The sequence below is a fragment of the Cyprinodon variegatus genome, unplaced genomic scaffold (assembly GCF_000732505.1).
Source record: "Cyprinodon variegatus isolate N-32 unplaced genomic scaffold, C_variegatus-1.0 Scaffold1, whole genome shotgun sequence".
NCBI lineage: Eukaryota > Metazoa > Chordata > Actinopteri > Cyprinodontiformes > Cyprinodontidae > Cyprinodon > Cyprinodon variegatus.
Window position 1 is genome coordinate 1,816,548 of NW_015150454.1, and position 14,955 is coordinate 1,831,502.

At 35.8% G+C, this 14,955-nt stretch overlaps 2 protein-coding genes across 4 annotated transcripts; both read right to left on the reverse strand.

Moving 5' to 3' along the window:
• Window positions 1–189: 189 nt before the first annotated feature.
• Window positions 190–5,328, reverse strand: rps24 (ribosomal protein S24). 3 transcript variants are annotated; one of them, XM_015381696.1, is made up of 6 exons: window positions 5,237–5,328; window positions 4,007–4,072; window positions 3,714–3,923; window positions 1,489–1,602; window positions 731–753; window positions 193–275 (listed from the first exon to the last, which is right to left on the reverse strand). In XM_015381696.1, the coding sequence occupies exons 1-5, from the start codon at window positions 5,237–5,239 to the stop codon at window positions 748–750; spliced, it is 399 nt and encodes a 132-aa protein (XP_015237182.1). In that variant the 5' UTR covers window positions 5,240–5,328; the 3' UTR covers window positions 193–275; window positions 731–747. The 3 variants fall into 3 exon arrangements, with proteins under 3 accessions (XP_015237271.1, XP_015237182.1, XP_015237098.1); XM_015381612.1 differs by lacking the exon at window positions 193–275 and adding an exon at window positions 1,286–1,288 and having other exon boundaries at window positions 733–753; XM_015381785.1 differs by lacking the exon at window positions 731–753 and having other exon boundaries at window positions 190–275.
• A 3,241-nt stretch (window positions 5,329–8,569) lies between these two features.
• Window positions 8,570–14,344, reverse strand: eif4ebp2 (eukaryotic translation initiation factor 4E binding protein 2). The gene is made up of 3 exons (XM_015382511.1): window positions 14,030–14,344; window positions 12,046–12,225; window positions 8,570–8,827 (listed from the first exon to the last, which is right to left on the reverse strand). The coding sequence occupies exons 1-3, from the start codon at window positions 14,160–14,162 to the stop codon at window positions 8,796–8,798; spliced, it is 345 nt and encodes a 114-aa protein (XP_015237997.1). The 5' UTR covers window positions 14,163–14,344; the 3' UTR covers window positions 8,570–8,795.
• Between the last annotated feature and the right edge of the window lie 611 nt (window positions 14,345–14,955).

Below are 14,955 nucleotides of genomic sequence, written 5' to 3' on the forward strand. Positions count from 1 at the left end.
ATCTAGTTTCATTATTACTGTACCTTGGATTAAACTATACTGTTGTAACCTTTTAAGAGAAATATTAATTTAAGCCCAATCAGAAGCTTCCCATTTTGGATATGAATTATCTATAAGCTTAAATTTAAAAGACAGGGTTAAAAATGTGATCTGTGCAGAAATAATTCAATACCAGCTAACAGTAGTCAGTCATTTTTTTCCCCAAAAGTTTTTATTTGATGACAATATACAAGAACATCTTGAGCATGAAGACACCTGTTGGCTGTCCGGGCTCACTGCAAGGAGAAAACAGAAGCATTAGTTTCAAAGCAAATTTAACAGATGGACAGCAGCAGGATAATTTGTTACTTGCAGACAATTATTTCAAACAGTAAAGCTCATCAGATTTTAGGACATGTTTCAAAGTTAAATATTCACACACAAGCTTTAGATTCAGTTGCCCCATCCCTACAAGCACACACCATAAAACCTTTTACCAACATGCAGCACTCCAGCTTTGGTCCAATTAGCTAAAGATTTCAATTAATAAAAATATTTTGTTTGAATCTAAGCAAAGACAGGGTTAAGCCCAGTAAATAATTATATTATAGAAGAGAAAGACTAAACTAAAGGAGAACACAGACTTGAGGGAAAACTACTGGGAAAGTAGTGTGACATGCATGACACTGCTCATGGCTGTCAGTTTAGGATGTGCATTACAACAGCACACCATGCTTTTCTACTTTGATACCTGCAAAACTGAAAACTTCATTTCTGTAAAAGAAATCCATGGGAAGCAAAGTGAGGAACAAAAAGTGGAACAAAATAAAATTGACATGTTAAAGTTTAAACATGTAATAGAAAATATCCCTGAATAAACCTACATAAAGGCTGCATTCACCACACCCAGGAGCTAAGTCATTATCCAGCCAAAAATAGTATTAATAATTAAGCAAATAGCCAGAATAACGAAGTGAACGTGTAAAATACGTTAAGGAAAGCCAGCTTTGTAAATCTACAAATTTACTGGGGTGGAGGGATGAACAGGATACTACTAAACTACACAAGGGGATGTCCAAAACTAAAAGCTACCACATTAGCTTAGCTGTAGCACTGATCAGTAGCAGGAGGGGATTTAGCTCGCTGACAAATTATGGCTCAGATATTTCAACATTGGATGCAACTTTTACATCCAACAGGAAAAGCATTCTGGCTTCTCTGTTAGACAAAGGCAGGAGTTAGCTGCCATCTATCAAGCTAGGATTATCAGCACAGTGCAGTTAATCCTCTTATGGGATACATTTACCTTCTAAAGTTCCCGAAGACAATGAGATAAAGTTGGAAAGATGAGGAAGAAATTAAAATAGTGAAAAGCAGTGGAGAAAAAAAAGATCTTAAAGATGTTTGAAAAAGCATAGCTATGAAAGGAACTGACTTCAGAAGATCACAAGTTCTAGTAAGGACAATCTCCTGGAATAATAGGACTAATGTGTTTCATTATCACAATACCTTTTTGCCAGCAGCTCCAACACTGGCTTTCTTGATGCCTCGTACTTTCTTCATTCTGTTCTTGCGTTCCTTGCGCTGTTTCCTTGAGGTCTTCTTTTTCTCATACAGACCATGCTAAGAAAAAAAAAAAACAAAAACAAAAAAACAATTACCATCACAGCTCTTCATTATCAGCATACACAGGGTTTACTTTACACCCCAGACAAGTGCGTCTAGTTCGGCTGTCAAGTTTGAAGGAATCTTGACAAAGGTCGCTAGAGGGTCATATAACCCCAAACTTTTACTCATGTCTGGGTAAACTAGGTATGTTTACCTGGATACGAGTAATCTGAATAAACAGCTGGGGAGAAAAAAAAAAAAAGTGTTGCGCAAAAATGCAAGTCAGAATCTGATCAGATTCATCAGGATCATAATGAAATTGTAATCTGCCTGAGAAGGTTGGTTTATGTCAATTGAAAATCTGATCAACATGGATGAAAACTATCATCAGGATTGAGTTATGATCCTCGGGGAAAGCTGACCTAGGTGTCCGTGCTTCAACACAAACCCCTCTGAAGGTGGCTACATGTTATCAGCATGTTCAATTTGGCGCATTTTTTGTCTAATAGGCTATGCTATTCCTATTATTTTCATATAATGGAGCAATCTGTTTTTTTTTAAATTTGTTTTTCAATTCGATTGAAAAATTTGAAGCATGCAAACATTAGGGCCAGTTATCCATTAAAATTTCAAGAACCAATTGGTTTTAGATGATCAAGATCTAGAATCTGTTTTGATCTCAAATTTGATTACTACCGTCAAATATGTTTGACTGTGAGTGCTTAGTTATGCAAAATATAGATACTAGTGATATATTAACATGGAACAGCAAATAAATAAAATGATAGTAGTGAACCTAAATGTGTGAGCGGTGAATGCCAAGTGACATGCATTATTTAACAATCTATGGCCAAAACAATCGATATTTAGGAACCGATATAAATTGTAAATTGCTCTGGTAATCACAGCTAATAGCAGCATTTACCTGTGCAATCTAGCAACAGCTTGCCAAAAAAAAAAAGAAAAGGTGTGTATTTCCTTCTGACTGAGCGCTGTGACCCATCTGAAAAAGTTCAGTGTCTTAATTGAGGCCACGTAGCAGGTCATCATCCGTTTTAGATTCTACTGAAACGGGTAACTAAAAGAATCCAGATTAGATGGTCTTCTGGTCTCTGCTCTATACTCCTGAGATTATTTTTGCTTTGTATCTAATCCCAGAGTTTTACAAACGCCTTAATACATTATGGAAACTTTAGGCTGATTTTAAGCTGAAAAGAACATGCTGACAACAGATCAATAGGAAGGGGATGCAGAGGACTGTCCTGATATCAAACATTATCTAACCAATATCAAGTCTCAAATACGTTCTATAACAGGGGTCTTCAATTCCAGTCCTCAAGGCATCCTGCACCTTTTAGATGCACCTCTGCTTCCAGACCAAATTAAATGTTTAAATGACATGCTCAGTATGGGTTCATTTTTTTTACAAGAGTCCTACTAATGGCCTAAATATTTGATTCAGGTACATTCCAGTGGAGATGCATCATTAACATTAACATTAACACCAGGCCTCAAGGTCTGGAACTGAAGACACCTCAAGACAGTGACGCAACATTCCCCATACTGTAAGTGGACCGAGCCTTACGTTAAAAAACAGTTTCAAGTTCAAACGGCAAACTGCTTTGGTGCAGTAATGACTGAGCAGGCAGGCACATAAGACTTACAGGTATGAAAAGCAGCAGAAAGGCTTGCAGTAATACCTAAAAATCCTGGAATTTTAGCTGCATGTCTGCAATACATACATGCACCCACAGCAGCATACTTCATATGAGTCAGTAATTTCTTTAAGTTAAACTGCACAACTAAAGGGAAATCTTAAATTCAAATCAGCCTCAACCCCAAGATTTCTACTAGAACAGGTCACGCTATTTAAGTTCTCAATGCTGATTGTGTCGTTTAAAAAACAATTTAAGCACAGATTTGAAACCACCGAAAGACCCCTTTTTCTTCACCAAAAAACTTCATAAAACCACATTCCTTACCTACAAAATTTTTCTACAGAACACAAACAAATCAAGTTGTATTTTAATGCTAGGACCACCTTGAAAGTTGTGTAGAAAGAAATGCCAAAACATACTCCTTTTTTTAGTCTGTTGAGGTTCACAGAAAAATTGTTCCAAACTCACCCTGGCAAGTCTGTGTTTGGGCTCGTTCTTCTTGGCGTAGTCTAAAGAATCGTAGACCATGGCAAAGCCTGTCGTCTTGCCACCACCAAACTGAGTCCTGAAGCCAAAGACAAATACAACATCGGGGGTGGTTTTGTACATCTTAGCAAGCTTCTCCCTGATTTCAGTCTTGGGGACTGTGGCCTTGCCAGGATGGAGGACATCAACAACCTACAAAGACATAAAAGCGAAGAATAAACATCTTGCTTGTAAGACACATTATGAAGATGCTGGCTGAACATGTGAGAAATTACCATCTGCTTCCTCTGAAGCAGTCGGTTCGTCATAAACTTGCGGGTCCTGACTGTTACTGTGTCGTTCTGTGGAAGAGAAAAAGAAGCCGCAGCCGTTAGCTTTATTCAGTACATTTAATTTGATGCAAGCGACAGAGAGGAAAGCATTAGCAATTATCAATTCCTGAAGATGTTAAATTTTCCGAAATATGTAGTAAGTAAAGAGCCTCTCATGGAGCTGGAGTTCAGTCAGTAGGTGCATCTGATGCATTTAAAAGAATTAGGCAGCTTAACTTTGGCACAAAAAAAAAAAAAACAACCAAAAAGAGCAAATAAACTGTCGCAAAAAAATTAAAGACATGTAATTTCTCCTCCACTGCTATATTCTTTATATTTACCTCAATTACATTGTTGTTGGCTTCAAACAACCTAATCATTCAATTGCTGCAAAAGAGGCCAACATATTTTCTGTTGGGATTTTCTAACTCAAAGCCATTATTTTAAACATACAAGCAGTTTGACTTTTCTGATTTTATATGGCTTCTATAATTGATAAATACACCTACACTTAAACAGATTGTTTAAACAAACTGATTTAAGCCAACGACTTTATAAAAGTGTACAAGCAAAACTGATCAGGTTCATACAGGTCTACATATTCTACAACTAAGGACAATACTTCTAACAGATTTTTACTACTTGGCACTTAACAAGTACAAATACGTTGAAGTATTACCTTAGGAATTACCAATCTCTGGTAGTTTGGAATAAAAATTAACTGATATCAAGTTCTTTTATAGCCAGACTGCTTTAAATATTACTATATTTGAGTGAACCAGCTGCAGCAGCTCTAGTTATTTTAACATGTTCTCACACATGGGCCGCGCTATTAGCATCACTGTGGACGCTAACATTAGCTTAGCGAGATTACGAAGATCTTACACTTTAAAAAACGCCGCAAATCAGGGGATACATATCCGATTTAATTGTAACGGCGAATATAACAAAAATTATTGAAACTCGATTACAGCAGGGAGAACAGGCGTTTATATTAGCCAGGCAGTGATCAGATAAGCTACATTTCAAACTGTGTTAATAAACGTTGCTTAAACTTTTTATTGCTGACCTATATTGACAAGTTATTATAAAGAAAGTGAGAACTATCATATAATATGTTGAACAGATGTGTTGGTGTACGGATGCCCTTGATATTATACGGATTTTAGTTGTAGTTTTCTCTCCAACACTCACCATTTTGACGCCGGCCTCGCTCAGGGACGTAAAAGAGGAGGAAGAACCAGTGGGTGCCCGGATTAATGCCTGCACAAAACCAAAGAGGGAGTGCTGTGGTACTGCCTGACGTAAAATACGCAAATCTACGTATGTATTTAGTAAAAATATATTTTTAGCATTTACACACATATATATATACATATAAGATGATTACTCCCCCTACGAGCTTTTATGGCTTACTTGACTAACAAGTTATACAGAGAAATAAGTCCCAATTTTATAAACAAATCTTAAATTTGTGAAAATTATGTTGGGAAACATTCTAAACAAATCTATTTTATAAAAATTACAATAGTTTATTTAGAATTAAGCATTTTTATAGTTTTATAGTATTAAGTTAGAGATCTACATGATCTGAAACGTTGAAAAAAGCTGTTATTTTTCATTTTATTTATTTCACTAATTTAATCTCTTGACACTAACTTTAACCTGAAAAACTATTCCAACCACACGAAAAATAACATAAAATAAAAACATGTGCAAAATGAACTGATGTTTACAAAAATCTTCGGAGGAACTGACTAGGGTGGAAACAATTAATCGGATAAACCAATTATTCAAATAATTGTCAACTAACTTGGTAATCGACTAATTGCCTTTAGCTGACAGAGCAACTTACCTTGAGCAGCAATTATACCAATATAATAAGAAAACATTTTGCTTTTAAGATAAAATTCTTTTTGATCTGTCAATATGCCCTGTCCAGAACTCCTCAAGTGGAAAAGTTTTAGTCTCACCTGGGTTCATTTTGCAAAAAGTCTTCTTTAAGGAACCTTTGGCTATCTGATTATTAATCAGTTAATCGAAAAAATTATCAACAGATTAGTCATTTGCAAATTAATCCTTAGGTGCAGCCCCAGAATTGACACAAAGTAGGTAAAACGAATTTTTAAAATTTTAAAAGATCGCACTCATATATGAATTGTGTACGAAATATAAAAATATACAATATTGCAAGACTGGTGTCAGGAACATCAATAAACCTGACTTGATATCTAACAGAAGAAGGCATGCCATGGATGACATTGTCTGTTTCAGTGGACTGTAAATATTTACAGAAAACTCTAAGAATGTATACCCAAATATTACAGATTTCCTGAGTTTAGTTAAGCAGAAATGAGTTAATATTCAATTTGTCTTTATTTTGATGAGCCTCTGTAAAGCTCCTGGTCTATTTCACTTGGACGGTTGGAGACACAATCACAGAATTGCCAGTCGGCTGTGGGACTCCTTTCCTTTTATATTATTAATATTGTAATTTCCACAGATATCATAGGACCGCAGCTGCTAAAAAAATCCCAGCCCTCAAAAATTTGCTAAACTCAAGCAAGTCCACCTTATTTACCTTGATTTACATTTCAGCAAGACGTGTTCTCCAGGTCATATAAAAAAAAATAGTTACTGCAATTTGAGTGAATTCAGTATGTTCACTTAACAGGAATGAAAGAATGCAAAGGAAAGAATGCAAAAACACTAAAATAATCTAATACAACCTCACATAACTTTACAAACATTTTACTGCATGGATTAAATTGTTGTAACACCATGCAAATTCACAATTGTTACCCTTTTACCAACACAGGCAGAATAGCTTTCCCCAAGTCAGGTTCAGTCGTTTTCTTTTACTTAACCATTATTCCATCAGGACCTGACATAAACATCTCCAAACATTTATTCTTTATCATGCTCAGTGCTGCAAAATATCTTGCATGTGCCGAAATTTTGAAAAAAACAAAACAAAAAAACCATAAAGACAGAATCTGTTTCAGAATTTTATTGATCTTGCAGCAACGGTGTCCATTTTATTGGAGTTTCTTTGAAATAAAGTTATTTTCAAATCAGAACAGAAGGTTACAGTAAGTTTGTCTTTAATTCTCTTCAACAAATATTGTTAAGCCCTCATCGTTGAATTAAATTGATTGAAAATTAATTTGCCACCTGATTATGATGCCTCAGCATGAAGACTTATCGGCCAAAAGGTGAAATGTTAACATAATTTTAAGCAACCTGTGAGTTAATTTTTCACCAGACTTGCTAAAGGTAATTACAAAGCTAAAGGGAATGTAAAATATTTGACAAAGACCAGTCAGTTCCCAGTCAAATGGAGAGAAATAAAATAGAATAAAAAACAGTATCTGTTTCTTCGTGTCTTTGCCAATAAGAACCTAGGGGTAAAACAAACAGAGTAATAACTGGGTTAAAATGGAGGAGTGGCACTTTTACCATTGACTCTAAATGACTTAATGTGATCACTCTCCAAAACTTCACACCAGTCTGAGTAAGAAAATTACCAAGAAACTAAAATACATTTTGCCCACTGGTGGAGCAACAGATAACCTGTTTCAATGCCGCTTTGAAAAAATAAACATCTGTCGGAAAGTACAAATCGATGGCAAGAAAACTGGTCACTGCATTTCATGTTAGATAAGGCATGGGCAGGCAGGATGCATCAAAATAATAATGTCAAAGAGATTGATGTTTGGATAGGGACAGCATCTTTAAGAGCCCACTGCAAACAGGGTTTTCGGTTTCCTTGACAACAAATCTAAAAAGGCTGGAACACCTTAGTAAAGCCCCAATACTAACAAATCATAATTAAATATAAAATGTTTATAAAACATTTCAATTCATTCAAGTGTTGTGTGTTTTTTTATACCACCAAAAAGTGTAAAGAGGAATATTAACCCATTTGATGTCTGAAGATTTCCAAACCAGCCATGTTCTTCCATGTACCACCTCCTATTAGAACTGATCTGAGCAAAGGCTGGGCTTTATTTTAGAAACTTAAGTTTAAATTTATCAAATGTTTCATTCTTCAATTGATATTAAATCATTCGATCATCTCAAATTTTATAAATTCTTGAAAAAATTTGTTTAAAAAAATTTTCTTCTGGAAATTTCTGAAGTAAATTTAGCAGCCAAGTGTTAGGACATTTTAAACTAAAATCTTGGAATGGTGTTAAATTATTCTACAATGGAAAAAAAAAATAACAGCATTCGTTTTAATAACTGGAAACTAAAAGATCCACGCGGTTATGGATCCTAGAGTTATTCAAGTAAGGGTTATCACATAAATGACGTGCTAAATCGAGTCTTTAAAAACAAAGACGGAAGAATATCAATGCTTTTAAGCAATTCTAGGGGCAAAACAGTACCAATTCTTACTTAAATTAATATGGAATAATGTTGATCTTCTAACAGAAAGCTGTAAATCAGCATTTAAACCAACAATTATTTGGATGCAAAATATTGAGGTCCCTCTTAATTTCAAAAATATTACTCAAAAAAATGTTTTTTTTTTCAGTCAGACAAAACCAAATTTTCTGACTCGGCCACTAATTATGTGAATGTATGGTATACTGAATCATACTGGGTTTACACACATTACACCCAGCAGTGAGACAAAGAGCTAACAAAGATGGCTGCCATGAGGGCTCACAACATTGGTTACTACAAGCCAAGCCACTGGCATATTCAGTGCCAGGTTATTTTCTTAAGCTGGTGCGGATCCAGGTGGTTAGATGTCCATTTCAAACTGGGCGTCTTCAGCTAAAAGATAAAAAGAGAAATTTTATTATTTCATAAATAACAACGATAAACAATGAGCAGCAAAAGTGAAATATAGGAGCCTTTTTTAAAATGTTGCTACAGTAGACAGAATTCATGTCCCATATCAGGTATTATTCAGATATTTCAATGAAATGTGTACGAAAAAGCTTTAGCTTGTACCAGAGGGCATACAAGGAGCATCAGCATGAAGTGACAATTTCTAGATTTCCAGTCATTTTCCAGAAGAAAGAGGAAAAATGGATTGCAAGACCTGAGGATCACAGCCCTTGTTCATAGTTCAGACAATTGTATCATAAATATTCATGTTTCAATGGGTATACAACTAATACTATTTAGTTATTTACTCAATATAAAGAGTAGCCTACAAAAAAAAAATCGTGCAATTATAATCCCAATGCCTGTTTTATATTTATTGTCCACTTGATGGCAGCATAGAGCAAATAAAGCATCACTGAAAGCCCCAGGGCCTCAAGAGGCTTCATCTAGTCCCCATTTTTACCGAATTATAGAGAACCCAGTGTGAATTCTCACCCATCTCTCATTTAATTTGCCTTCAGGATTAATAAAGTATTTTTGAATTAAACAGTGCTTGATGCAAAGCTTTTTTTAAGACACAAGAAACTGAATGGAATTCAGATCTATTTACTGTTAACCTAAAGATTATAACCATAGCCTCTTAAAGCTACAGTGTGTAATTTTCAGCGACATCTAACGTCCAGACTGCAGACCGCAGCAACATGAACATCTCCCCCCCACCGCTTCTCCCCCCCAACAGTACGGCAAGCGTTACGGGACAAAATGTCTTCCACGACGTCCGCATCACCTACCTTCTCAAGTGATGAGGTTTGTTTACATAGATAATTTTAAAGATAGTATTTCATTAGTCTGTGTAGGGTATAGATTTCAATACCGTCTCAGTTCATCTCTCTCAACTTGCCGTAGTTACTTTCGAGCGTAATGGGCGATCTCGCAATCGCTAGTTTGTTGGCTCTGCGCTGCCGTAGCGCAAAGATGTCTGCCTCCATGGCTGCAAGACCCGCTCCTATGTAATTATAAATAACGAATTCTAAGGCAACGCAAATATTAAGGTTAAGAGGCTGAGCTCGTAGATGATGATAAATAACATAGTTATGTATAATATATTACATTTCTGACTGTATATCCCTGTAATTATTACACACTGTAGCTTTAAGTCCTGATGGTTAATGAGGAATCAATCGGCACAACCTTCATTAGAAAGCCTGAATGGCCGCCTGTCACGGCAGCTCCTTAATTAACTATGTTCCTCTTCTTAAAATCTATTTTTAGATGTATTGCAAGTTTTATTTTTGTCTGTGTGTGCATTTTATGGAGGTGACTGTTTTCTGTTAACTGTTTTCTTTACACCAATGTCCCCACTTAGAGAAAACAAATTTCTATTTTATTCATATTAGGACAAAGTGATTCAAATACAAATTCTGACATAACTGAAGGACTGAGGTAACAGAACTCAAAGTAGAAATAATAGCTTTTCAGAATTTCTAAAAAAGTAATAAAAAGTGTAACTTTTTTAGTGAAGAATAAATAATGAAAGTATATGTTTAATCTGATTAAAAATCCTTAACAGTTGCACACAGGTGCAAGACACATTAGATACACATGCTGAGAACAGCTGCCTGTGGAAGGAGGTATAACTGTTAAAGACGCTGACAGTCATGTTGTTATGGAAGCGGCATCTATCCAATCAAAATTACTTTCACCTGATAGTTATAAATTGCAGGGAACAAATTATGAAATATCTACAGAATATTTTAGTTCTCCCAACAGAAGCCATTTTTTCTCTTCAAATTTACTGCTCCATGTCACACCAGGAATTCGTCAGTCCTTTTAAAGGCGTTGTGTAACGTGTACAATGTACAGATGTTTACTTTAGAGAGTAAGTCAGCAGCCAAGCAATAAAAAATAGAGGCATACAGGTACAAATGAGGCTATACATAAAAAAAGAGCATAAAAGGTAAAAACTCAGAAAACATTGTGTAGTCATTAAGGAATGACATCCTTAGAAATGATTAAAACTGTCAAGATAAAATAGAAATAAAAAAGCAGCTAATTTACATAGAAAAAAAATGTTTAAAAAACAAACAAAAAAACACACCATATATGTAGAAAACGTTTACTGAGTCAATAAATACTGTGCAACTAACAGCTCAGTTATAAACAATTTATGGGATTGCTGCACGGTCAACATCCCAATGCAAGTGAACGTCTGCTATCTGCAGCCAATGACTCGATGCAACCTGCTGGGGTTTCTTAGATAGAAAACATCTAACCATTTTGTCTCTAAAATGTAACCGAATGTTTCTCTAAAGGTCTTCTAGATCACAGCCAGGTGTTGACTGAAGTATAAGAACTGACTAAATTCTGATTCTCAAGATTTAGAATTGATTCTTTCTCAGTTGATTCGGGTCTGATCTCAAAGTTTTTATTAAACTTAGGTATTATTAAATGCCTTTTTAGCCATTAGATGAATTACATGCTAAATGCATGTAGTTATGCAACAAATTGATACTAATATTGCATTAACAATCATCTGTAAATTAATGAAGCAATAGTAGTTATTGGTGGCTGTAAGAACAGTGGAAAATGCATTTTTTTTTTAAATCGATCTTTATGAATCAATGTGAGAATCAGTCAAAAATTGGAAAATCGATTTTTATTTATCACAGTCCAGCTTGAGATGATTTGCTGTGAATTGCTGCTATATAAATGAATGGGACTGAATCGAATTTGTTAAACTGTCTTTTTCAAACACACAAGCTGGGACTTGATTACCGTAATAACAGTAACTTTAACTAGAACAATGCCTTATGCGTGCATGACAAAAACGGCTATGCTGCTCAGCTTGTTTCCTTATCACCTCCAGGCTGTGATGTTGCAACTGCTTTTCAGATTTTCATATAGCTATTTTCAGCTGTTTCCTGAAATGTTTTTTCTCCTGCTAATAGTTTGACCTACTGGCATACGCCTTAACATCGCGTCAAAAGCTGCAGGTTTCTATTTTAACCCTGGTCTGTCCATGTAGGTCATTCAAGTTGGCAAGCCAATTGGATTTATGATCATCTTGTTCAGTTATTTTCACCTAAATGTTGCCACTTCAAAAAATAGATGTAACACATTAGAAAACAAAAGAGATGAGAGTCTTTTGGTGTAACTCCCACCTGTAGCGGGCTTGCCCTCATGGTTTTTGATGTGGTTGTTGGCTTCGTTCTTCTGGTTCTCATTCAGAACATGTAGACTGGTCACTCCAGGGATGACAGGCAGGTGTGCAGGAGGGGTCTGAGCGATGGGGGAATTACGCCTGTCCAGCAGAAACTTGCGGTCGTAAATGATCCGGGTTCCTGCCAGGAGACACATGAGGTTTATTTTGCTGATCTCCCCTCCCAATTGCATGATAAATACTCTGAGAGGGTGCAGCAAAAGCCTGTTCACACACATTTAACCGGCTCTCAAGGAACACACTGAATCCTTACGTCTTCAATTTTCTCAGGATGGAATGTAAAAGCTTGCAAGTTATAAAACAGTTAAAAATATGGATAGAGTACATGTTTGCATGCTTATTGTTGTAGAGATTTCATGATAGTTATGTTGTCCACAAACGATCCAGGGTGTGGTTAAAGACAAGAAAGTCTTATCTTTTTCAATAAAATTGAAAAAGCAAAAATCCAACATTTACTATTTTGCTTTTTTTAAGTAAAGAAGGTGTATATTAATCACGTTTCCCTGCTCAACAAGCACAAACCTTAAAACTAAAGAATTCATAGTGTTATTTCTGTTTAAGTTCTATTGTTGCAAGAACAAATTCAGAAAATACGCTTTAATTCATAGAAATGTGCTCCCCTAATGAAACAGTGTGGTACATTAAGGGGGGGAGCTTGGATTCCAGAGATTGTGAGTTCAAAACCCACTCACACAGACTGCCACTCCTGGTCTCTGAGCAAAAGACCTTAAGACCCATCCTGCTCCCCGGGCACTGCAAAAGGAAGCCCACTGTTCCCCAAGGGGATGGGTTAAATGCAAAGAGTGAATTTCATTGCTCTGTACTTGTAGCAATGTTATGACAATAAAAACGCTGGAAAAATAATGTCAAATATATAATGCTTAAAACTGGGAAAGAATAAAAACATCTCGACAAGTCCTAAACTTTCTCACGGATTACTAGTGTGCTATTTTGGAAATATTATGATTTCAGTGTTTTTAGTACATAGATAATACTAGTGTTGCACCAATGCCATTTTTTGACCCAATACCCGATACCTGGCTGTGCACTATCGCAGATACCAATACCGATACAATCTGTTTTTCAATTAATGTTTGTGCGTATATATGAAGAACTGCATACTACTTGAATGTAAACTAATTGTCATCATGGCTTTGTCAAGCTGCAGCCTACCTTTGTGAAGCAGGAAAAAGACTAATGCAAAGCTTATTACCCTTAAATGTAAATAGTCAAAGTTCACAAATACTCTCAAAAATGTAAATATTTTACAGTAATAGTTTTTACAGTAACCTAACAGAGATATAACCCTAACCCTAACACATATCATTATATGTTTATATATTTGTTTAGTTGGCTCTTTTAAATTACAAAGAAAAGCACCATATTTCCCTGTACTTTCACAGGAGAAAAATAAATCACTGCACAGTGTAGCTTGATGTAGACGGTGCCCAGGGTCAGGGATTCATGAGAGGTTGATAAATCAGCAGGTCTGATCTTTAGAAATAATAAATAAACAATTTAAATAATTTCTCTCCCTGTGATCATTAAAACAAGGTGAAGTTGTGCCACAGAGCAGACTTTTGGTAACACTTTTAAAAAGTTCATAGCTCATCTTTAGCAATCAGCGTTTTTATAATTTGGCTTAAATTGAACCATTGCTATATGTTACAATATAACAGAATCACCTATTAATGACAAATTCTAGATATATGAGAACCTTGTGAAAGAAACTATTAGAATCTCTGCGCTCTTAATCAGCCAATCAGGAGGCAGCTAGGGAACAAAGAGGCGGGTCTAAATCTTTGTTTTTGTTTTGATCAGGATGACAAGGCAGCCTAGGCCACGCTCTCTGAGACAACTACCACTTAGTGGAGATAGAAGGAGTAAAATCTAATGAATGTACACATTAAAAGGGGTTATCTCACCTCCAGGAGTGGTGGAAAATAAAGTGCCTCCAGGGGTGGTACAGTAGTCATGAGGTAGCTGCGTTGTGTCGTTGATCAACACCGTCCTGGTCGGGATGGCCCTGCTCTCGCTAAGCTGACGACTGGTCGACATTTTTTTTTTCTGGTGCCTGTTCGGTGACAAATTCAGCAGCTACAGAAAACTGTGGTGCTAATTTCCCGAAGGACGGTGGAAACCCGGGCCGTTCCCTGCTTTTTTACAGCTTCCCGAAAGCTTTCTTGGCTCTCCTTTCGTCCTCCCAGCCGTCAGCGCCGTCCACTCCCTCAGCAAGGCAGGAAGCACGACGAGCTGCGGCCGGAAATGACGTTCAGAGCGCAACGTCACAAACATGGTTCTTTATATTTAGCCTTTTTTTTTTATTGAACAAAAACATTAATTTAAATTTTCAAGTAGGAATTTTCACGTTTCTTTCTTAGAAAAAAAAACAAAAAAAACAAAAAAACAAAAAACAGGCTATATTCAGGAGATCAACTTAACATGTGCAAGGTAACAGACATAAATAAATAAGCAAGCAGTAATATTACAACCAATGGAAACTTACAAAACTTAAAAAAGAATTAAATTAAAATAAAAGAGACTCACTCATTCTGCAACAAGACAGTTCCTTGCGTCATTTTAACTTTAGAGATTTTGTTGAGTAAAAAAAAAAACACTGAAATTTTGACATGTGTATATGTCCATATTTGTCGACTAACAGAGATATGAATAAATCTTTGAATAAAGATTTTGAGTTCTTTTTGAAATGTATTAATGAAGGTTTTTGATTTTTCCATTTACATACATGTATATGATATCTTCCCATACTTATGACAATATTGACCATGTCGGATAAATCCTTTGCAATGTCAATGTTCTTGTATGTTAATATTTGATTTGTCTCAAAAGG